At 38.7% G+C, this 22,294-nt stretch overlaps 1 protein-coding gene across 1 annotated transcript; it reads left to right on the top strand.

Moving 5' to 3' along the window:
* The first annotated feature begins 47 nt into the window (after nucleotides 1-47).
* Nucleotides 48-20,852, top strand: EXOSC7 (exosome component 7). The gene is made up of 8 exons (XM_037386369.1): nucleotides 48-154; nucleotides 1,183-1,284; nucleotides 1,710-1,804; nucleotides 7,112-7,277; nucleotides 11,719-11,789; nucleotides 16,392-16,515; nucleotides 17,464-17,619; nucleotides 20,717-20,852. The coding sequence occupies exons 1-8, from the start codon at nucleotides 98-100 to the stop codon at nucleotides 20,819-20,821; spliced, it is 876 nt and encodes a 291-aa protein (XP_037242266.1). The 5' UTR covers nucleotides 48-97; the 3' UTR covers nucleotides 20,822-20,852.
* The last annotated feature ends 1,442 nt before the right edge of the window (nucleotides 20,853-22,294 follow it).

Here is a 22,294-nt window from a genome sequence, read left to right as displayed (position 1 = left end):
GCCCCCTCCCTGGTGTGGCGACGGCCGTTGCCAGTGGCGGCGGCTCGCGGGTGCCGGAAGCGGAAGTGCGGGAGGCGTTCTTCCGGCGGCGGGAGGAATGGCGTCCGTGGTGCTGAGTGAGGCGGAGAAGCTCTACATCGTACATGGCGTCCAGGTAGCGGCACTGGCGGCGGGCGCCTTGTGGGAGGTTCCCGGGCGGCGTGGAGACGGCAGATCAGGCCCGGGGAGCGGGAAGTCATTCAGACCGGCCGGTGACAGCGTTGCCCGGTGAGGCATGAGGCAAGGCCCGTCCCCGCTCCTCCGGGCTTGCTCCCTGTGAGGGCGGGTGGGATGGGAGCGAGTAGACTGGGGAGGAGAAAGAGAGCCTTCCGTTACCTGGTGCCTGGGGGCAAATCTCTGGGGTAATAATCATGCAAGCACACTGAGAACAGAGCATCTGAACAGAAAGCAGGCTGAAAACAGGACGTGGGTTTGTTTTTTTCATTTTTCGGTCTCCTTTTTTGCCCTTCTTCCCTTGCTCTTTCTCAAAATTTTGCTGTTGTATGGAGTTTTAGTCTCTCACTAAGCTAAGGAACAGTGAGTGGACCAAAGAGGAAGCGTTAACGACGTCTGGGGAGAAATGCCAAAGATAAATGGACTGTACTTTATGCAAAGTACAGAAACTATTTTAATGCAAAGAAAACTAGTTTTATGGGGACAAGCTGTATAGTATCTGAGGGTGCATATTATCTGTTTTTTAAATACAAACAGATGAAAGCATTTGGAAGGCTGGGGCTTATTTTTGTCTACTGGGTCCTAATTACATAGATATAAAAATACTGAACTTGACTGTTCCAGGAAAGACCCATGTTGTGTTAGGTAAAGTACCTTTTAAAGCCAAGACCTTTACACTTTTGCAGTCTAAAGCTTTCTTTTGAAATTGGAGGGACGTATTGCAGGAGTTCACGTCTGTCTTCAGAGAGCTTGTTATAAGTTGTAGATAAATGAGAGGCAAATGGAAAAGTACCTTTGAGAAGACTCTATTGTACTCTTAAGTGAAAGTTAGTGATGCAGCTATGAGCTGTTGTTTTTATATCCTTTTTACTGCTGTTTGGCACAGGAAAAGGAAACTTTAAAATCACTTACTGTATTTCTTTTCATTACTGAGTCCCTTAAGCACAATATATTGATTGTCATATTTAGGAGGATCTTCGTGTAGATGGTCGTGGCTGTGAAGACTACAGGTGTGCAGAAGTAGAAACAGATGTTGTATCAAACACAAGTGGATCTGCAAGGGTAAAGCTGGTAGGTAAATGTAGGGATTCTGTAACTTGCTGATGAAACTTCTGGTGAGAGTGAAACAAAACTACTTCTGGCATGTGTTGACTCTGAAGAAGATAAATGTACTGTGCAATATTATAAAGGCTCTGCAGAAATAGCGGTTTTGAGAACCAAACAATAGAAGTAGTCATGGATGTTAAGAGTGTTTTTTTAATCTAGAGAAAGCTAATATGTATTGTAACTATTTGAAGAATCTTCTTAGGCTTAATATTGTCCTTCTAAAGCCTTTCCTCTTTTTAAAAAACTTACATTCTTTTAAGTTCGCTCTGATAGAATGATCAGTGCAGATAACTGAAAGGTAGAAATATCAGCTTATGGTAGGCATTTAAATTAAATGAGTAGTTCTGTGCTTGTAATTCCATTTGTGCAATATGTTTTTGTTTTAACAGGGACACACCGATATCTTGGTAGGTGTAAAAGCTGAAATGGGGACACCGAAGTTAGAGAAACCAGATGAAGGTTACCTGGAGTTTTTTGTGGACTGGTTAGTATACTAGAAGACTGACTTGTCAGTTGTCTTTTTTATGATGATAGAATAGAGAAAAATCTCTTTCAAATATTAAGTATTCCAGAAAAAAAGATTTGACTGATACACATTGTTCTTTACTTTGTGTGTGAAAGCAGCGGATAAAGTTTGAAGTTGTTTTGTACAAATCTGTTTGTTTAAAAACAGAAAAATCCTGACTGTAAACTTCAGATGCAAAAGTTAACTAGAAAATTTAGTTATCGTATTTCATTAACTAAAATGGTAATTTTTTTTATCATATTCCTGGCTTTGCGCTACAAATGAATTATTATTTAGCCCTACAGTCTTCACAGTGCTTGCGTTATGAAGGAAGCTGAAAGAAAACTGAGAGCTCTTGTTTTCAGGTTGCTCCGAGATAGCATAGTGACAGCTCAGTGTTTTCCAGACTGTCTGCTGTCTGAAACTGCAGTTATCTGTGTCTTGCAGACTTCCTAAATCTGTTCTTTATGAAATAGAATGGTCTGGGAACCTCGTAAAAACACTGTCAAGTTAGCTTTTTTGCATGTGACTTTTTTTATTTTTATTAAAAATAAAAAATGTTGCTACTCGGACATTAAACCAATATATCATTAGTAAAGCTAAGGTATGAGAGCTGCTAAGTAGGAGGTGTATATCTGATAATCTTTCTGACCTAACTGGCTATGTGTGCCTTAACGTTTTTAGCTCTGCCACATTATGCAGCTTTATCTAAGACTGCCTCTGTACATCACGATGTACTAGTTAACTGTGGAAACCTAACGGTTTGTAGAGAGAAGGGCTCACCTGTGAATTAGTGGTTTGTCTATGATTACTGTTCAAAAAATGTCAGACAGGAAGAGACAATACTCTCAAATGTGGTCCTGCCATTAGAGGGCATTAGAGCTTGACTGCTTTATGAAACTCATGCGTGAAATATCCTAAATAGTGCCCGCTTTGTTCTGGTTGTTTCTATATAAAGAAAATCTACTGACAGCAGGGACATTTCCTTACTGAAAGAAGTGGTCTGTGGGAATTTGCAGTTCTGTGACACTTCTTTCATGTGTAAATAACCATTAGAAAAACTCCAACTCGTTAGATTCATGTTAGGTTGTATTTTCTAACTGAGATGGGAGTAGATGTGCAGTAATGTATTGTCCAAGGTGACCCCTAGCCTCCAGAAAGATCCCAAAGACATAATGTGAAGTGGAGGCAGCTTGTTCTGTGTAAAGGGAAATGAGAGGCTGCCAGTCAGTACTCTGATGCTTTTGCAGGCTGCCACTGGGTGGTAGTAAATGAGCGTGGTTTGATGCCTTGCATCTCCTGGTGAAGTTGCTGTATGTTCTACTTGGCTTTTATATTGTTGAAACTAGTAATAAAAACTCAGACTGCAGTGTTTGCTATTGTAATTTGCTTGTTTCCTGAAACCTCTGTGGTTTCTTGTACTGCTGAAAATAATCGCTTGCTGGATCATGTATATAGTTCTCTTCTCCAAAATTCCATTTCTCTTCACTCTGGTCGGAGTCATTAACCTAAAATCTTGAGAAGCACATTTAGTCCCATTTTGAGACAGGCTTTAATGTGTGTCTCTGGAAGAGATGATTTTTGGGGCACTTATTTGTGATACTAGAAATTAATTATCACAGAACAAATCCATGTCCTATGTGATGTCCTTACGTCACTTACCAGCACTGGAGAAGAGTCATTCTGGCTGTTGATGTTGAAAGCCTGCGGTGTCTTGCTTTTCTCATGTTTTAGGGCTGTTCTAATACTGACTTGTTAGGGGTGTGTTTGTTTTTTGACTGAGGCAAAGATTTATCATTTTCAAAGTGTAAGAAATAACATGCACAAAAAGCAGGCATCTGAATTTGAGTGCATTAAATTTTGTCTGTGGATTTAGGGAAGCAAGGAATGTATTTGTCCAAGTCTGACCATCTGTTCCTCCACTTTGAAGGCCAGACATGATTTTGTTCCAGCTGGGAAAGTGGGCCTATTTGTGATCCCTGCATGGGAGTCTGGATCAGATAGGATCTTAAATTTATAGATGAAAGGCAATTATTCAAATCATGAGAGATGACAGTATTGCAGAACAGCCACATCAGCATGCCTTTAGGTGATCCTCAGATATTGTTCCATTGTGTTTTGCGGGGAAAAATGTTAATTTCAAACAAGTTTCAGTGCAGTCACTGAAGGTATCACTTGACTGGTGGCTGCAGGAGAGGAGCCTTTCTCCCCTTCTCTCTCTCCTACCATAAACCTATTATCATGGCAACTGTTCTATGCAGAGGCAAACTAATGAGTTCTGACATAATAAAATGTCTTTACAGGTTTTTTTAGGGTACTTCCTCCATTAAAGATGCATTGTTTGTAATGGATGGGATCAAGATCAGTTTTCAGATCCAAATACCAGCTGATGCTTGAGTGAAAGTTTCAAACTCTGTAAGGAGATGTTCTTTTTGATGGGAGGTGTGGTGACATGCCTGACCAGGCAAAGACCTGAATCAGTAACCCCATGTTAGTAGAGTTACCAGTTTGAGTAGACCAAACCCTTGTTAGCCCAATTCTTTGTAGGGTCATGACCTTAAATATCACCATAATCATATTAATATGCTTAGACAGCATCTGGACCTGAATTCAGATCTATTTCTGGGGCTGCCTTGGCAGTCCTGATACATCATAAACGTGATGCTTTCTGGCTGCCTTCTGGTAGAGTGGAATAATAGTTTGGTGACTAACTTACGCTGATTCTGAAACATTAAATCTGTCGTCTTGTTTTAAATGGTTACATGTTTCTTTTGGTGCAAGAATAGAAATCTGGTATTGGTTACTTGAAGTAAATACAGCTTTAAGTGAAGAGTATCTTCTGTGTTATGAAGTCTTTGTATACCAGGGAAATGGCTGTAAGCTTTTGTTTAATTAACTATTTTATTTCTGCTATGACTACTTACATTGTAGATTATGGTATATTAATGGCCTGAGAAATAGATGAGAAGTACTTAACTACAGTGAGAGAAAGGTTTTGACTAGTAACAGCAAGGGTTTTGAGATCTGTGGTAGAAGTATCATTATGCCTTAGGAGGAGTCTTGATTGTTAGACCATGTGACACAAATGTGACTTTAAAGACTTTCAGAACCTTTCTGTTTGGGAGTAGAAATTCTGTGCTCCACCTGGCCACTACCAAGTTCTTTCTGTGCTCCATAAAAGAAGGGTTTTTTGGCGTTTTCTCTTACTAATGTGCTAGGCAACCCCTTTTCAAATTATACCCAGTGTAAATTACTGCAGTAGTCTGTGAGCATTAGGTGGCAGTATTTACCATATAGTTATTATAATAGTACCCTGCTAACTTTACTACTTTGATTGCAAGGAACTGAAGTGTTAAAATAATAATGGAATTAAGATGCAGTGAGACTTGCAATGGTATTGAGTCTTACATTCTTTCTGTTCACTGTCAAATCATCCATTTATAATTAAAAAAGACAACATTTGATGAAACCTTCTGTATAGGAATAATATGGTATAGATTGAGGTTTGTAGAATTCTTTTCAACTTACCAGAGCAATTGTAGCGCTTGTGTAACTAAACAGAACATTTGAAACAGAGTGATTTACTTAACTTGCATAAAAGCTGCTTCCATGGATAAGCGCTTGTTTAATACAACCTGAAGACCCGATTCAGCATATTTCCAGAATTAAATTATACTTAGATATGGTCCTATCTTATAAAATTGTTGTCCATTGTTAATGCAACTGTGAATAATATAGTGTGTCACACTTGCGGTGCTTATTCATGTGGCGCATGTAGTCTGGAAGCATATGTCAGTGCTTGATTGGCAGTAATTTATTTTTTTTAAAGCATGTATAGTGTTGTCTGTTTATAGTAGCAGCAAAAAAAAACTTTTGTAAAATTCTGTGGCTCTTCCTGACATTCTGAGTTTTTATCAGTTCTGCAAAAGAGTAAGTTTGGAGAATTACTGTGAGGTAATTCTTACAAGTAATAATAATAATAAGTAATTATGTGTAAGCTTATGGGCTCTGCAGTCTTGTTGATACAGCTCACTTGGTTTAAGTCATTAACTCTTCAGTTGTTGTTTTAAAGGTGAAGGGATTATATTTCAAGACTTTGTTTTCTGCTGTATGTTTGTATTCCTGCAGTGTGCCTGTTGGAAGAGCTAAGGTTTTTGTTCGTTATATAAACACAAAACATACATGAGAAATCTGCACCGGAAGGTGCCCAGCCACGAGAATGCAAAGCTTTGCTATTGTAGATTTTGAACATATCAAAACTACTTCTATGGAGTTGCCTCCTTTCCTGTGTTCTGTAAGGAGAAATTAATTTGGGGGAGGTCTGACCAGTTTATTCAAAAACGAGATCCACTATGTGTGCCACAGGTCCACAGCTTGAGAATGCTCTTGCCTTCTCTATAAACCAGAGGTTGGGTTCAGTATATTTGTTATTTTGCTGTATATGCGTCTTTGGATGTTTGTGCTGTATTGTGTTGTGACTTAGAGGTGGGAGTTTTTTGTTTGTTGGTTGGTTTTGTGTGTGTGTGGTTGGCTGGTTTTTTGTAGGCCTGTTTTGTTGTTAGAATTCTGTTCTTAGCTGTGTACGACACTACAGCACCCAAGGACTTTCTTGCATGACTGCTCATAAACAAAGTTTGTTGTGTTGGAATCAAGGAAGTGAAGACCATGTGCTTTTGTCAGATCCCTTCTGGAAAAAATGTTCTTTAGTTGCTTCTCTCCATAAGCTGCAGTTGCTGAAAATAATGAGCTGCTGCCTGTAAATGGCTTGATAGCGGAGGGTACACTCAGTAAAGAAATTACCCATTAAGGTGAGGCATTCATGTCAATTTTTTAAAAAATAAATGCATATTCTACTTGTCATATCATCACATCTTTCTCTTCTTAAACCCCCCCCCTTATTAATTAAACATTCAACTCTTAACAGGTTGCCTTGTTAGCTGTTCTGAGCTTAGTACAGATTTCTCTCACTTGATTTTTGAAAGCAGTGAGGTGGTAGAAGATGACAGTGCTTAAGAAATAATCCCTAAGAATTCACCAACTTTGGTATTGTAACTTGGGGACTGAAGATAGTGGTCTTTAATTAATATCAGAGTTTGTCGCAAAGTGTTGGTGTATTATCTGTATCAAGACGTTTTCTTGTGCAAATTGGAAATAATTTCCTTACAGATAGGATGCTTATTCTTGTACAAATAAATCCTTAGATATTTCTAATGCTTTATATTTAAGAAATTTTCTTTGGCTATTGGCTGCTTCAGAAGTGAAAGTATTTTTTCTTTCTTTATCTAGTTCTGCAAATGCTACTCCTGAATTTGAAGGCCGGGGAGGAGAAGAACTTGGCACAGAGATAGCAAATACACTCTACAGAGTATTTAGCAGTGAGAGCAGTATAGACTTGAAATCACTTTGTATTAATCCCAGAGAGCACTGCTGGGTTCTCTATGTTGACGTATTGGTAAGTAAGGAAATGAAACAAGGATTCAAGGAGGTTTTTAAAGGTGCTGACAGACTTAGCATAACCATGTGAATTTTCATATGAAAAAAGCTTCTCATAATGTCATATAATGCTTCACAGCGTGAATGGCCATTTTCTTCTGAATCTACCTATAACAGTTACTTGCTATTTCCAGTTTGCTCCTTGTCGACTCTTCTTGATGGCACTGCTCCACTGCAGAGCTAATAAAACACTCAAAATCTGTCTCAGTTAAAAATCAGTGGTCTTATACTGGCAAGGAATCTGCCACTAAAGAAGGCTAAACTTTTTTCCAAGCTAGATGTAACAGCAAATATATCATTCTAATGAATGTAAGTTAGTATGGGTATATGTTAGCCCTAACATAATAATCCATCCTGTCTACCTCTTTGCACTGTTATCAATACTAATTCAGTAAAGTAAAATAGAAACTTCTCTGGCAGAAGTTACATTTGGCCTAGGCACTTTTTTATGAAAGTTGTATACATGTCTTGAATGTAGAAGAAAAACTGAGTATTTGTTCCCATTAAAAAATGAAACCTGAATTTTATGCATATAAATCTCATGCATGCAGCAGCTCAATTTCCGAACTATGCTACGTTTAGAGCACTCTGTCATGGGAATTTAATAGAATTCTGCAAGTCAGACTCTCCTGAGCATTATTTCGAATTCTTTTTAGTCCAAAGTTGAGTTTCTATTTGTCAAATTTGTAACTGAAAATATGTTGAGGGATCTTGCTCACAGGAATCCACTGTCTATGAAATGGTTTGCAAAATATTAAGCTGTATTGCCAAAAAAACCTCCCCAAAACAGGGTTTTGTTAAACAAAACAGGAACATTTAGACTAAGACCTAAACAAATGTGAAAATTAGTCCATTAGGTGTTTAAAAAGCAGTAGCATTAGCCTAATTATAGTAGATATGGTACATACCATGACTTAGGCCGCATACAAAATGATCAAATCTGTACCCCTGCTGAGTGCTTTAACAGTCCTAGTCACCGCCTTGGCGTAGTTTAAATGGAGCTTGGCATAGTTTAAATGAGAATGAAGAGCTAGTTCTGTGAAATCACACCAGGGCCTTTAGTTCCTAGGTAATTACAAGCAGAGGTATAGAATATTAAATGCTGTGCTTATTTAAGCAATCTACCACTTAACACTGTATAAACACTGCATAAACGAAGATTTTTGTAAAGCTGACTGCTGCAGAAACAGTTCTGTATAGCTTTCATATGAGGTATAACTGGTCATTATTTGATTCTTCCTGGACAAATGTGTTGATTGTCCACAGCTACAGAGAAAACCAGCCTTGACATCTTTATGCTACTAGCTGTATCAGAATTATGAGTGTCAAGACTTATGATATGTGATTAATTTTACATTTAGCTTTGTTTACAATGCCAATAAAGAATGTGTGCTAGGTTCATATTTAAGACTCTAAACTTGATGAGTCTTTTTAATCTCATATTCTGCAGGATTTTGTGTGTGAGCCATTGAAGAGCCTCTCAGTACAGTTAGAACAAGATCCTGTTAACATTTGTCTCTTATTCTGTCCACCCCTTTTTTTTTCCAACCCAGGCCTCTGTATTTTCACTTTTTTGAGGTATTTGTACTGTTTATTTCTCTAAATAGAAGACATGTATATCACATGTGCTAGTTTATACTTGGTGTAGGTGCTTGATGCCTATAGATTTTCCTGAAGTTGCTCTTGCTGAATCATTCCTATAGAACTCTATTTTCATAGTACATAGTGGAAGCATGACACTTGTGCTAATATAAGGTACAAGTCCTATTATTCATCATTTGAAGGAGGCAGATTCTAAATATAATAACAATGCTTACTGAGAGTCCTTTGGATGATGTTTTCCTTCAGTATTCCTGGAAATTGTTCAGTGGTGTTTGTGTTGCATAGTTAAGTTAGAGGGAAAATAAGCCTTAAATCTGTTGTAAGTGAAAATACTGGTGCCTTGTGGTCAAGTGGGAGGATACCTGCTTTCAAGTCTCTCATTCCAAAAGACAAAAGCCAGAAAAAATGTTATGAACCTGGAGATACTCCATCGCCATGTAATTTAGCCATGCACACTTTGATCAAAGCATCTATATTCAGCATCTGTGTATAAACAAAATTTGAGATAGGCAACCTTAAAAGAGGAAACAGTATATTTTACATAGTCATACAGCTTTATCAATTAAAAAATCTCTTAAGTATTTTCTAGTGGTCAGTGTACTTGGGAGGTGCTATAGTTGTGTACAGTCAGACTGGAAAGAAAATAACTTCAAGTATACATGCCACAAAGATGCAGACATATGGACATACATCGATTTCAAAATATACGCATTCTTTCTCAATAATAGTGGCATTGCACATTAGAAGAGGAGCTTGTGGAGATACATGGTACTGCAAAATCATAATCCTGTTTTCACCCATTCTGTTTCCCTCTATTTCTTTTCTATTCTAAGTCATGGATGTCAGAAATGAGCTTTTAGACATTTTTGGGGGTGTTCTTGATACATGTATACCCTTCTCCATATAATTTGCCTCAGCAGCCTGCCGTGCTGAGCAAGGAGATCATAGTGTGCAATCTCTTTTCATTCCCCACCCGATCACAGTACATTGTGTGTTGGGGGGTGTGGGCGTGTGCATTAGATTCTGTTGAAATTTTAGCAATTCACTACTGAGCATCCCTCAGAGGATTTCCTCATCTTCTCTATCCACCCCCATCTGCCAGCCCTACCCCGTTTGGAAATAAAGCATTAGAAATTTGTCCTTTTGGAGGAAAAATTTCTTCAAATAAGGCAAGGTCTGCAATATTTTCTCTTTTCCCACTCCTGATAACTTTTTCATTTGCATATCAGTAAATTAAAAGCAGACTTTTCTAAAGACTCCTTTGCTTCCCGTAGCTCAGAGCTGTGCAAACTTCCTTAGTCCTTAACAAGAAAAAAAATAAAATCAGGGGGGATCTCAGTACAAGGTGCTTCAGCTGAGAAGAGCGTTCATTTCTTTGTGGAGGAATTGTTGTACTGTGCTTGATGCAGGTTGTGTTCCTCGCCTTTAGGTGCCACTAATACAGATAAGGCTTTAGAACAGCAGCCAGAACATAAGCCTAGCAACAGTACAGGCACATCACATTATTGTGTTTTAATAACAGAGATACTGTGGGGCTTATTGTGTTATCCAGTAAAATCCGATATGACTGAAAGCAGCAAGTTAACCTCTGTATCCAGCAGCTGTTTGCAAAGAAATAATCTGATCACCTTTGTATTTAGCTTTCTATCCCAACTTTGGTCATTCTTTTTATACAATTCAGTCAGTCTTCATCAAAATAAACTGTCTTTCCAGAGTATCTGATTTACGATTTGCTCCCAGTGTGGGAGTTTATCTCATTTTTAAATAGATTTTGAAGAACAATGAATGCAATCAGTGTTGCAAAACTTGTTTTGCTCTCATCATACAGCATACATTGATGTAATGGAGAAGCATCCATATGTTCTTGCTGAAGTAGTTTCAAATGCTTGCCGGGGATGTTTGTGTTCAGAGAATAGTACTGGCAGCTGAGAGCAGAGCTTGTCAGAGAATTAACACTAAACTATGGCCAAATACGTGTCTGAGTTGTCTGTCAGCCTAGAGAAGGTATTGGTGGTTATGGGAGTCCTTTTTATCTACGTGCGGTGCTGCTGTTCTCTTTGACTGTTCTTCTAATCTTCATGGGAAGAAACTAAGTTAGATTTCCTCCACACACTTTAATTCAAATGATAGTGTTATCAAGTAGACTTTGACATCAGAATTCCCTTAGATCTTTTTCAGCTACAAGACAGACCCGATGATGACTCCTTTTCCATAAAGAATAGAGAATAAATCACAATGTACCTTCGTAGTTATACCTCCCATAACTACCTTTTCATATCATGTTCTGGGTGACAATTTGCTTTGCAGCTTTGAAAACAATTGTACCAATTGGGTTTGTCCAGCTGATGTTCAAAAGAGACTCCTTTTTAAAATATTCAAAAGAGACTCCTTTTTAAAATAAAGTATAGAAAATGGATTGGCTTGATTTAACATTGAGGAATGAATGTGGTGAGTTCATAAAAAAATATTCTGTTCATAGTCTAGTTCAGAGCCTTGTCACAAGAAGAGTAATAACGGCGGTGGTTTCATTTCAGCTTCTATCGTTAAATTGTATTATCAACATTATTATGAAGTGTGTTAACTCTTTTATTTTGCATGTATAATACAGTTGGCTGGAATCTTAATTTCCTATCTGTTGTTTCTTTTCATAGATAGGCTTTGGAGACAACTTTGTTTTTAAAAAACCTGTTCTGGTTCTTAATTTTGTGCCTTTTCAAGTAGGTTTAAGTAAAATAAAGACTTGGTTTAAAGGCACTAGCCTTATTTTCTTTTAAAGAGATTCTTTTTTTCCTCCCCAGTTATTGGAATGTGGTGGGAACCTCTTTGATGCAATCTCTATCGCAGTGAAGGCAGCTCTCTTTAACACAAGGTAAAGCACAGATCTCATTTTACAGGAGTGAAAAGGCATCGGAAGTGGAAGAGAAGGTATCCTCTGTGAGCTAAGCATTTTTAATGCTTAATTATTTAAATAAGAAATACCTAAGGCAACTTGCATTCAGATACAAGGCAGTCCATTTGCATGTAAGTAACATGAACTAATGTTACTTTAATTCAGTTTTTAATAATAAAGTGTTGTATTGCATTATATGCACAATCAGGCTCACAATATAACTTCTGTTCTGTAGCCCAGATCCAGAAAAAAATTGTCTTAACCATATGGTTTTGTTGCAAGTAGTTGGAGGCCTTGTGGGTTTAAAATAAAAAGTGTTTACTGGTATGTAGTGCTCCTGAATAAGAAGCACTCTGTCAGCGTGACTACTGCTTTGTAACTAGCCCCAGTTTCCCACTTCTGATGTTCTTTCTCATTAACTGTTGGTCTAAAGTTCTGTTTAAAACTACGAGGAATAAACGGTAGTGAGAGATTGTGGGGAGTGGGAAATTATGTGTCTTTAAAAGAACTTTGCCCCATGATTTTTAATTCAAAGAATCAAAGAACAAAATCTAGTAGAACGCATGCTGCAAGTGCTCTGTGTTTGTTTTAACGATAACATTCAATAATATCTTTTGTAATGCTTTTATCTTCTTTAGCTATAGGTAAAAGGGAATACAGAGCTTTGTAGCACCCTTGAGAAAGGACCTAGTGAATGGCTTTGTTATAAAACTTAACGTAGCAAAAGTAGCTAGAAGAGGTGCAAAAGTTAGGCTCAGGCATAAATGTTTTAAAAATTAATCTCAAATTGCTCTTCAGCTGTAGGTTAGAGATCTACTAAAATCACTGTTATGGTTCTGGCTTATTCATCAGGGAATCAGCGCACAGTACTAGAGCTGAAAAAGTACATGCAAGAAGAAGAGTAAAATGCACTTTTGAAGACAGGCAGTGTATCAGGTTATAAAAACTTTAAAAGGAGATAAGGGGAGAATCCATCTGAGACTGCAGCTTGTACATGCTGCTGAGAAATTTCCTGTGTTAATCAGGTTCTCAACAGTAACTTTTAACAGTAGATTGGTTTTTGTAGCATTAAGAAATACTGGCACAAGTGTAATGGCTCACAAAAGACTTGACAGTACGCTAAAGGGAAGAAATGCCTACATCTCTGTGTGCGAGCTTCCAGGATGCAAAAGTTGTATGGTTGAAACAGTTGCTCCCCTGTGAGTTGTTTTGCAGATCCAAGGCACGTGCTTTATTTACAAGATAAGTAGGTCTTTTTTTTCTTATTTCTTTATTCAGAATTCTAGTTCTGAATAGAGAGAAAATCCTATAAAAAGTGGTTAAAACAAATAAATAAAAGGAAATCTGTTCCTTTGGGAACATGGGCCACGTGGAGGGTGTAATTTTTTTAATGATTCTGCTTTATTTTTATTCTTTTGACAGCTGTATCCTTCATATAATCTTTAATCTGTGGGCAAGCATCCACAGTCTTGTGAAAGTCAGATATCAAATCAAAATGTGGTACAGTATGACATGATGCAGAGCCTATTGATTTTTAACCTGTAAAAACCCTGTCTGTTGATTTGGGTGGAGAATACTAATATGTCTGATCTCATACAAGCTTAGAAAGTCAAGAGGTGAAATTCAAAGTGAAAACCTGTAGTCCTCATTCACTATTCCTCTCCCTTTCCCTTGGTACCTACTAAGTTTTCCCTGGATTGACACAAGGTTGTTTAGAGTAGCTGCCCTCTCTCCATAAAATTTTGTTGTCCAAGCAAGATGTCAGTTTGAAGATCACTTCAGAGTAAGTGTTCTGAACTTTGCTTGACATGTGTGTCCCTCTTTGAGTCTTACTTGCCTTTCATAATCTGTTTACAACCAAGGTTTTTTTATAAGTGCTGTGATCTTTGTAAGCTTTGATTGCAGCCTTGGAACAAAGAGCAGCGAGCTCAAGCTGCTATTTTTAATTTGCAGCTATAGATTCTTAGATATTCAGATAGGCATTTGAGAACCTCAACTTCATCCTTAAAATCTTGTTCTAACCATTTTTACAATAGCTATGGACACATTTTTCTTCAGGGCTAAGTAAATCCAAAATCATAACTTAAAGAATTTTGTGCAAGAATTACGGGATTTAAAGCCTTTGTATGCTGACCTGACTCATTGTATCCCCTTCAGGCATGGAACAATGACAATACAACTGTTTTAGGGGGAACATTTGGATCCTTGGAGTTTTGTATTGTTCATTGTGTTCTAAAAACTGTATCAAGATCATGTGCAAAAGATAGCCAATGTCAAACTTTCTTAACTGTGTCTCTAAGGTGTTTAAAGGCTGGATTTGACCATAATGGAGGTAGATAACTGCGAAATGTGCAAGTAGCAGCTGTGCCAGGGCTTGGCATTAAACTTGATCCTGTGGAATGTGCCTGCTTGCAACTGAGGCAACAGAAACTGGGCAAGTTACAAAAGCTACGGGGTTTATTATAACACAGTAGCCTTGCAGATGTGGTTTTTTTCCTGGGCAGCATGGCAGAGGCAGAACTGATACCTGCTTGCAAGGGTAGAACTGGTTTTGCAGTTGTCTGCAAATCTGGGTCTGCAGCACACAGAAAAGAGCATTGCTTTTTATGTGACCAAGTACTGCTGTACTGGCAGATTTCTGCCCTGATTAGCTGCAGGAATCAAAATAGAAAAATAAAACTTGCAAAGTAAACATGTAAGCTAGCTCTTCAGATAAATCTTCACAAGCCTGGAGAGGAAATCTCCAGTTTTCTGGAAATGTTTTGTGCTACTCTCTTGTTGACTAGTTTTTGTGTGTAAATATCCTCTTTTTATGCAACTATGATGCTTGTGTCTGTTCAGCTGTCTTTTTGCCTCTGCAGTTGTTCTAATCTGTACCTCCCTCATCTGTTCTTGGCCAAAACTGCTCCTTGCAAGCAGTTTTCGGGTATTAATTCTGGCAGCTTTTTCTTGCAGACCAAACATTACTCTGGTTTCATAGCTATTTTAGGATGGGGTAAAAAATTGCCTAATCTCACAGATTTTCTTGAAGATCTTCCTGTTTTTTAAACACTGCTCTGGCATAGATGCTTCTTGTCTAGGCTATTGTCCATTGTCCTGTGTAGCTTGAGCATTAGTCACCTTGTGATTTAATTCCATCAATTTTTAATAGAATGTTTTTAACTTGAAAATAGGCTTTGATGTATTTCTAGTGAGTTGCAAAGCATTTTGAGTTTCATTTCAGGAAAAAGTACACATCGCAGTTGTTCTGCCTACTGAAAGTTTCAGTTCTGGCTTGGCTCAGGCCAGTGTTCTTGTAGGGAGCTTGTTCTCATTGAAGCAGGGTTAGCTGTTTTGAAGTACTTGCGTCTAGGACTCTTAGCCACAGCTAACTAAAGTACTCTTCCAGGGAACAGCAAAAATCACTTTGTGTTGTTGGGATAAATGTTCACTAAATCAGTCCCTATCTCCTCCTCTTTAAAAGAGATTTGGTACAGAATGCGTAAAAGAATGTAACCTCCAGAGTCTAGTTATGAAATGCAATGCTGCTGTAAGAGTACTAATCTAAAACCAGATTGTGGTTGCACTCCACGTGGTTACTGAAGTTAACTTTCTAGGGATGTCTTGAAATATTTTATGTTTTCAAGTGCAAATGTGTAAAAGTGAGAGCAGTATGGCTGAGCTGTGTCTGGGTTTTACTGGCCAGTGAAGCAAAGTCTCTCAGTTGGTACGCCATGCTAATGGGCACCTGGATAAATGAGCGTTTATAAGATGCTGACATTCCTGGCAGCTTGGAGATACCGTCTTCTACTAAATTGTTTTAAATTACTTCATTCATTATGCTAAGAAAACGGCATTAAATCATCCTGTAAAACTCCCGTTAAATGGCGCTCACAAGTACAGTATATGTACCGCTGATAAGGAGACTGTCTAGCTCATTTGTGAGAGAGCTCATCACTCACAATTGAGGAGAAAGCATTTCTTGGATTTCTGCCTGGGTTTTTATCCCTGGTTGTTGCTTTTGGATATCTGTCCTTAGAGGAGTAGAGTCTTCTGGCTTCTTAAAGAACGAGAATATCTTGCTAAAGAAAAAGGATTTTACTAATGTCTTCTTTCCCTCTAACCCAAATCTCCTTAGTGTCATTCTTCCCTGAATGGCTTTACTACCTGTATTTGCTACTGATGTCACATGCAGTTGCTGTGATTCTGACAACTTCTGCTGTTGTTTGCAAGGTTGGCAACCACACTGCAAAAGGAGTCTTGGTAATTTCTGTCGTGTACATCCAGGCAGGTGTACAAAGAATTGTTCAGAATTGATTTATGCACATTCCAAAAGAATCTCCCAATATGTTAGTGTAAAAACCAGTTCAAATTCTAACTGTCTGAATGATGTACATATGATGAACTTATCCTAAGTATCTTCCAGCTTAGAATGTTTTCTTCCTAGTCTCAGTGAGTTGTTAATACTTCGATAACATTCTGGATTTCTTTCTAAACATTTAGCCTTATTTAGAGGAAAGGGTACTTTCTGGAGTTGAGACTGTATGACAACTGTATTTGTTATTTGTTCTGGCAATGATTTCACACATTTTGTTTCCACAGAATACCCAAAGTGCGTGTTCTGGAGGATGAGGAAGGCTCTAAAGAGATTGAGCTGTCTGATGACCCTTATGATTGTATTCGACTTAATGTGGATGATGTGCCCTGCATCATCACACTAAGCAAAGTAAGCCTGACAGATTTCTGACCTTCTACCTAGAGACTTCAGCTCCACCTGATGTTTATTTTTTTATCTTAGAGATGGAATTTGTGCTACAGAAATAGTCAGCATCTACAATGTATGTACTTGTTCAACTTTGATCTCCTAATTAAGAACTTTTACCAAATAAGGGTTTCTATTTTCCACCTCTGACTTGCAGGTTTCTACTTAAGGCATTCTTAAAATGCATCTTCTTGCATGCAGAAGAGTTGTTTATTATTTTTCATCTACTCCTTGCTCAACATCCAGAGCAGCAGATACTTCAGTATGTTAAAACAAACGGTCATTGTTGTGAGGCGCAGAGGGTGTGTGAGCTACTACACGAGTATTTGTTGCTGGGGACAGAACTCTTGTTTTCATGGTGCAATACTGTCCTTCCCTTTCAAACAGGTTTTTTTTTCCTTTTCTGTATATAGCACACAGCTAACAGTTAATTTGCTGGATGCTGCATTTTTCATTGCAAGCGTTAGTGATTTGCTTAGTTACCTGAAAATTTGTCTGACACTTCTTTTAAGCAAGTTGCATAAACAGTAGAAAGGCCGTCACTGAAGTGAGGGCTCACCTGAGTCTCAGGATGTGTAATTTTCACCTAGGAGGGAGGAAATTCCATGCTTGGAGTTAGGGGGGAAACAGGGGAATATGGGGTTTCATATAGATGGAAGGATGGTCAGAGGGGAAAACAGTATGAATAGTCACATGCTTATCTCATCTCTGTTTTGTATGTACACGCAGTTTGGGGTCAGAGGCTGTTCAGATACTGTGCTGTCAAGTCGGTCTCTGACCACTACCAAAGGGCACACGATATTAGGATGGGAGGCCGTAGATAACTAACAGAGCTGCCACTCACAGTTTAACTTCTTAATAAAGAGCTTAGACAACTGCAAATTAATATGTCATTTTGTCACTAACTTACAGATTGGATATAGGCATGTGGTAGATGCTACCCTTCAGGAAGAAGCCTGCTCTTTGGCCAGCCTGCTTATTTCTGTGACCAGTAAAGGCGCCCTCACTTCTATGAAGAAAATGGGGAAAGGCAGCCTGGATCCTGAGAGTATTTTTGAAATGATGGAGGTAAGGAGTTCTGAGCAGTTACTGTCTTGGGTGATACTGGATGAACTGGAACTTGGGTATATGAAAAGCTGCAGTAAGGACTTTAAGAGCAGAGATCTTGGCGCTTTGATTAGGTGCACAAGGGACTCACTGAACATCACAGTTCCTTTGAAACAGAATCTATATGAATGGATTTTATCTAGAACTTCTAGATGTCTGAAGTGTATGGTGCTCACGTTTGTTTCAGTCAAGTACTTCATGGCTGTAAGACTACAAAACCTAAGTTGATAAACTTTGAGAGTATTTTTAAAGAATATCTTCCCTCTCTCATTGTTAACCTTAAAGACTGAAAGAGCAAAACTTCTAACATGGTAATGTCCCTGTAGAGGTAAAGGTGGTGGTTGGAATTGCTAGTGCAAGGTGTTCTCTTCTAGCACAACTCATTTGTTTTGTGATAAGTTTACTGTTCTCATTTTGCTGTTGGTTTTCTTTGCTCCTTTATTGGGTTTCTGATCTGCCCCTACTTCATGAAAATACTAGTATCTGGATGTTGTTCACATCCACATAAGAATTCTTTTTTAAACCCTTCTTCAGGCTCTTCTTAAATCTGTTCTCCAGTATAAATTCTCATGCCTGGGTTTGGCCTTGAGCATGAGAGAGAAATGGATTCTGAACTTGGACTCAGAATGACAATTAAATACTTCAAACTGGCTCAGTTTCCTAGAGATCCAGAACTAATTTCAGCACAGCTGTAGTGAGGAACGCAGAAATTGGAGCCAAGTTTGAAGACAGTTGGTCTCAAGTGGAAATTACGTGCTGAGTATATATGGCACTTCACTGTTTCATGATGTCAATCCAGAGTGCTAATCTTGGTGGTACCAGTGGATTTTTTATTTGCATTCGGAGATGTCATTTATCCCCCTTAGTGTGGGTAGAGAGGTGTTACAGCATCCTAAAGAAACCAAATTTCTTATGGACATGTGATGTATCTTCCTTGATGGATTTTGAGTCCAATTCTAATTAAATGTCATAGAAGACTTGAGATTTTGCTTCTGGGGCTGTTATGGCGAGATGGGTCCTTATGTCAGATACAGGTTTGTGGTAGAAGCTGGCCTTCATGCAAATTATCTGCACAAAGCTTTGATCGGAGTCTCTATTTTGATCATTGGTTACATCTACATAGAACTCTAAATAGGAAATGAACTTCTGAGTTCCGTTGTATAGCCTACCCTCAAAAGCTGTGCTTGGGATTGTGTAATGCTCATCTAAACACTAATCACAGATGCGTATGGCAGGTAACCATGGGAAATCTTGAAACTGTCTTACTCTGCTTCAGAGCTTTAGTGAATTTGTTGGTGCAAGGAGTTAAAAGCTTAAGTGGATCACCCAGTGAGTTGGGCTGTCTCTCACTTGCTTTGGAAGAAGTCTCCCCTCCTGGGTGGTAAGCAGTTTGAAGGAGTGAGGGATAAAGCTGATCAGAAGAAACCAAGATGTTTTCTGGAAGGTCAGAGATTATCTGTTTGACCCTGCCTTAAACTCAGCAGCCTGGTTAGGATACCAAGTAAAACAAAAAGACCTGGGAACGTCCAGTGGAGGAGCTGCATAACCCTTGCTTGACGCCTTTGTTCCCCAATGATTTGGCTGCAGGTCAGAGAGTGTTCAGCTCTCCCTGCCTGGTAGAGAACATATCTAGGACATATACGTTCTAGGACATATGTTGTATATGTTCTAGAACATATCTCTTAGGAAGGCAGCTTCATGGGGAAGTTTCGGGAAGCTGCCAGCGTTAGGCTTTTTTTACTGAGCTTATGATCCAGTCCCATAAGAGAGGCAAGCAAGAGTAAGGTGGTGGCAGTGTTGTGTCAATACCAAAGCTCTGCACAGTTCCTGTTTCCTTTAACGTGGTGTTGGCCTACGTTTGAGAAGAATGCACGAAGTGTATCACCTGTCAGGACTCTGGACTGCTGCTGTGATCTTCGTCCCAGTGCAGAGCTGTAACAGTTCTTGTGCATGCCCCGCTTTATTTAGTATGACTCACAGTGTCTAGGGCTGACAGCTACCCTGCTGCATCAACGCTCTTCCCAGATTTCTTTTGGTACTACAGGCTATATCCTGTCACCTTGTTCTTCGATTAGAAACGTGCCTTATTTTAAGGTTTGTGTGGCCACAGTGGTGGCAGTTGTCATCAACAGATGAGAGAGCTTTGTGGTCAACTGTATGGCATGCATAGACTTTGTTGCATAGATCAGGAGCTAATAAACTCAGTTTAATGTAATCTGTCTTTGGCTTTTTAGGGATAGGTGGGCTCTCTTAATCTCTATGTGGAGTCAATATTTCAGTTTGTTTAGAGAAACCCTGGGAAAGCTGTAACAGGCACCACTGCCTTAAGATCTTCATTTCAGCGTTGCCCAGTGTTTCCCTGTTCTGTAGTTTCCACAGTACAGTTGTGCATGTAGGAAGAGTGGACGTTGGTGTCGGAACTAATCCTGGTGGTTTTCCACTGCTGGAGTTTGTTCCTGTAAATAAAACCTTCTGTTAACTCCGTTAAGATGCTTGGACAGTACAGAATTGCATATCATAGTGAAGAATCTGCACATAGACAGGCAGTGTGTGTTCTGGGCTTCTCTGGTGACATGACAGGGTGTTGAGCTGGTCTAAATTAACTCCGCTGATTCTGAGCACATTCAGAAGAGTTTAATGAACTTTGGATTAGTAGGCTGCTTTGCTGGTCAGGTGTCTCTTGTCCTCTGGCAGCTAGCATATTGTTTCTTATTGCATGTGCTGGCTAATTTGGATGTATGCTTGTGCCTGATGTGAGTTTAATTAGAATTCCTGGGTGATTCAGTGGTGCACAGACCTAGTATAATGATCATGGAGTACTTCTCTGATGAATGGGAGCACTGCCTTTTATGTGTACATTTTTCCAAAACTTAATCAAATTAAAATGAAACTTTGAGCACCATTATTTTTCTTAATTAAAATCATATTTTTATTATACCAGCTGGTGTATATGAACCATTAAAGGGAAAATATTTGTCAAAAGGAAGTGTTCTGTGACAGTTGTTTTCCTCTTAATAAGCATATGTCACAAATTTGGGTTTTTTTCTTTTCATTGCAGACAGGAAAAAGAGTAGGCAAGTCTTTGCACATAGCCCTTCAGAAGATTTTGGATGAAGAAGAGAGCTTGGGGACCTCACGGCAGAAAGTTGGATTTCTAGGATGAGTTTTTATTAAATGATCAAACCTGTTTCTAATTGATTGTGCAATCTTGTCAGTTTGTATATAGGAAAAGGATGGGTTTTGTTCCAGTACCTTTATCCTTCTGGCTAAGAGGCCTTTAAAATGTCTTAAAATTTTAAAGAAACCTACAGTTAAATGCAAATAAGCAAATTTGAGATGCTTTCCATATGGGTAATCGTCCACACCCAGGAAGCACACCAGCACCAATTGGTGCAATTGCCTGGGAAGTGCTTGAGTCTGTTTTCCTGAGTGACTGGTGTAGGTTCCACTTAATTCTGTTTGCATGTGTTGCACTTCTGCAGACCAGCTACGGTGTTATAAAGCATATATGGGGTTGTCCTCCGTACAACACAAGCCAGGTTTTGGGCCTCTTAACATTTTTCTGTTGTTGTTCACCAGCCAGATGAGAACAGCACTTGGTGGAAGCCTTGCTTCAAATTACCTTACTTTTCTTTGAATGAAATATGGTTAGATTTTACTATAAATACAACATAGTCCCAAGTTTCTATTTCATATTTTAAGCCAGGATTTCTTTGCTTTCTAGTGTTCTGCCTATCCCTTTTGCCAGCAGGTACAATAGTAACCTTGCCAAAACCTCTCACTGTGGCTAAGTTAGAAGGGAAAATAAGTTAATTTTTAAGAGTTTGATACTTCAGCTGGAAAAGCATATTACTTGTCAGAAATGATCCTTTATAGGGAAAGACAGAAGATGACAGATAAGGTATGCAATGAAGTTGTATCACCAGGTCTTCAAAGCAGTGGATTCCCTCCTTACACCAACTGGCTGGCCCAGCAGACAGTTAGAGCTGTTTGTTTGGCAGGGTAGGAAGAGACAACAGATGGAAGAAGTCAGAGGAAAAAGCTGATTTTCAAGAAGTTGATTTTTCTGCGGCAAGTATTAGAAACATTGTTTGGAACAAATATGGCAAAAGTTAGTACAATAATCCAGGAATTTTTTAGCTCTTACTCAGGCAGCATTTTCTGAATTTCCTGTTTTAATTTCCTGGCATCAGATTAAGAACGTTATTTTGACTGGAACGTGCTGATGGGGAGAAGGGGAAGACTTGCTGAAGGAGAGTTGTAGCTATAGGTTAAAACATATTATGGCTCAAACTAATAATCATGATCACATTAAAATATATGGTGTACTTAAGGTCCCCAAGTCTCTTCAGCCCTTTTCCTAGAGCTCATTCATATAGTTGTTCAAGGTGACTGCAATACTACTGTGTATTTAAGATATGTGTAGCCACTACTAAAATGAGCAGGCAGGTTAAATAAATATATATAAATAAATTGTCCCACAAAACTTACCCAAAATGTCTGTTCTGAAGAGGTGGGATTTTTTCAGTATTCTTAAGTAATGGCTTAGTTAAGTTGCAATAGTGGTACGTAGTAATACAGCCAAGAAGTGACAATGGTTACACATACTCTTTTTAATCACTCCAGTAGAGTTATT

The sequence above is a fragment of the Falco rusticolus genome, chromosome 4 (genome assembly GCF_015220075.1).
Source record: "Falco rusticolus isolate bFalRus1 chromosome 4, bFalRus1.pri, whole genome shotgun sequence".
NCBI lineage: Eukaryota > Metazoa > Chordata > Aves > Falconiformes > Falconidae > Falco > Falco rusticolus.
The sequence above is the reverse complement of the archived record's forward strand: the minus strand, read 5'-3'. Positions and strand labels throughout refer to the sequence as shown.

Bases quoted from the DNA above. Each gene is read 5' to 3' on its own strand.
- EXOSC7 (XM_037386369.1), top strand. From the start codon at position 98: ATGGCGTCCGTGGTGCTGAGTGAGGCGGAGAAGCTCTACATCGTACAT. The intron at 155-1,182 runs GTAGCGGCACTG...TGTCATATTTAG, and splicing joins ACATCGTACATGGCGTCCAG to GAGGATCTTCGTGTAGATGG. The intron at 7,278-11,718 runs GTAAGTAAGGAA...TTTCCTCCCCAG, and splicing joins TTCTCTATGTTGACGTATTG to TTATTGGAATGTGGTGGGAA.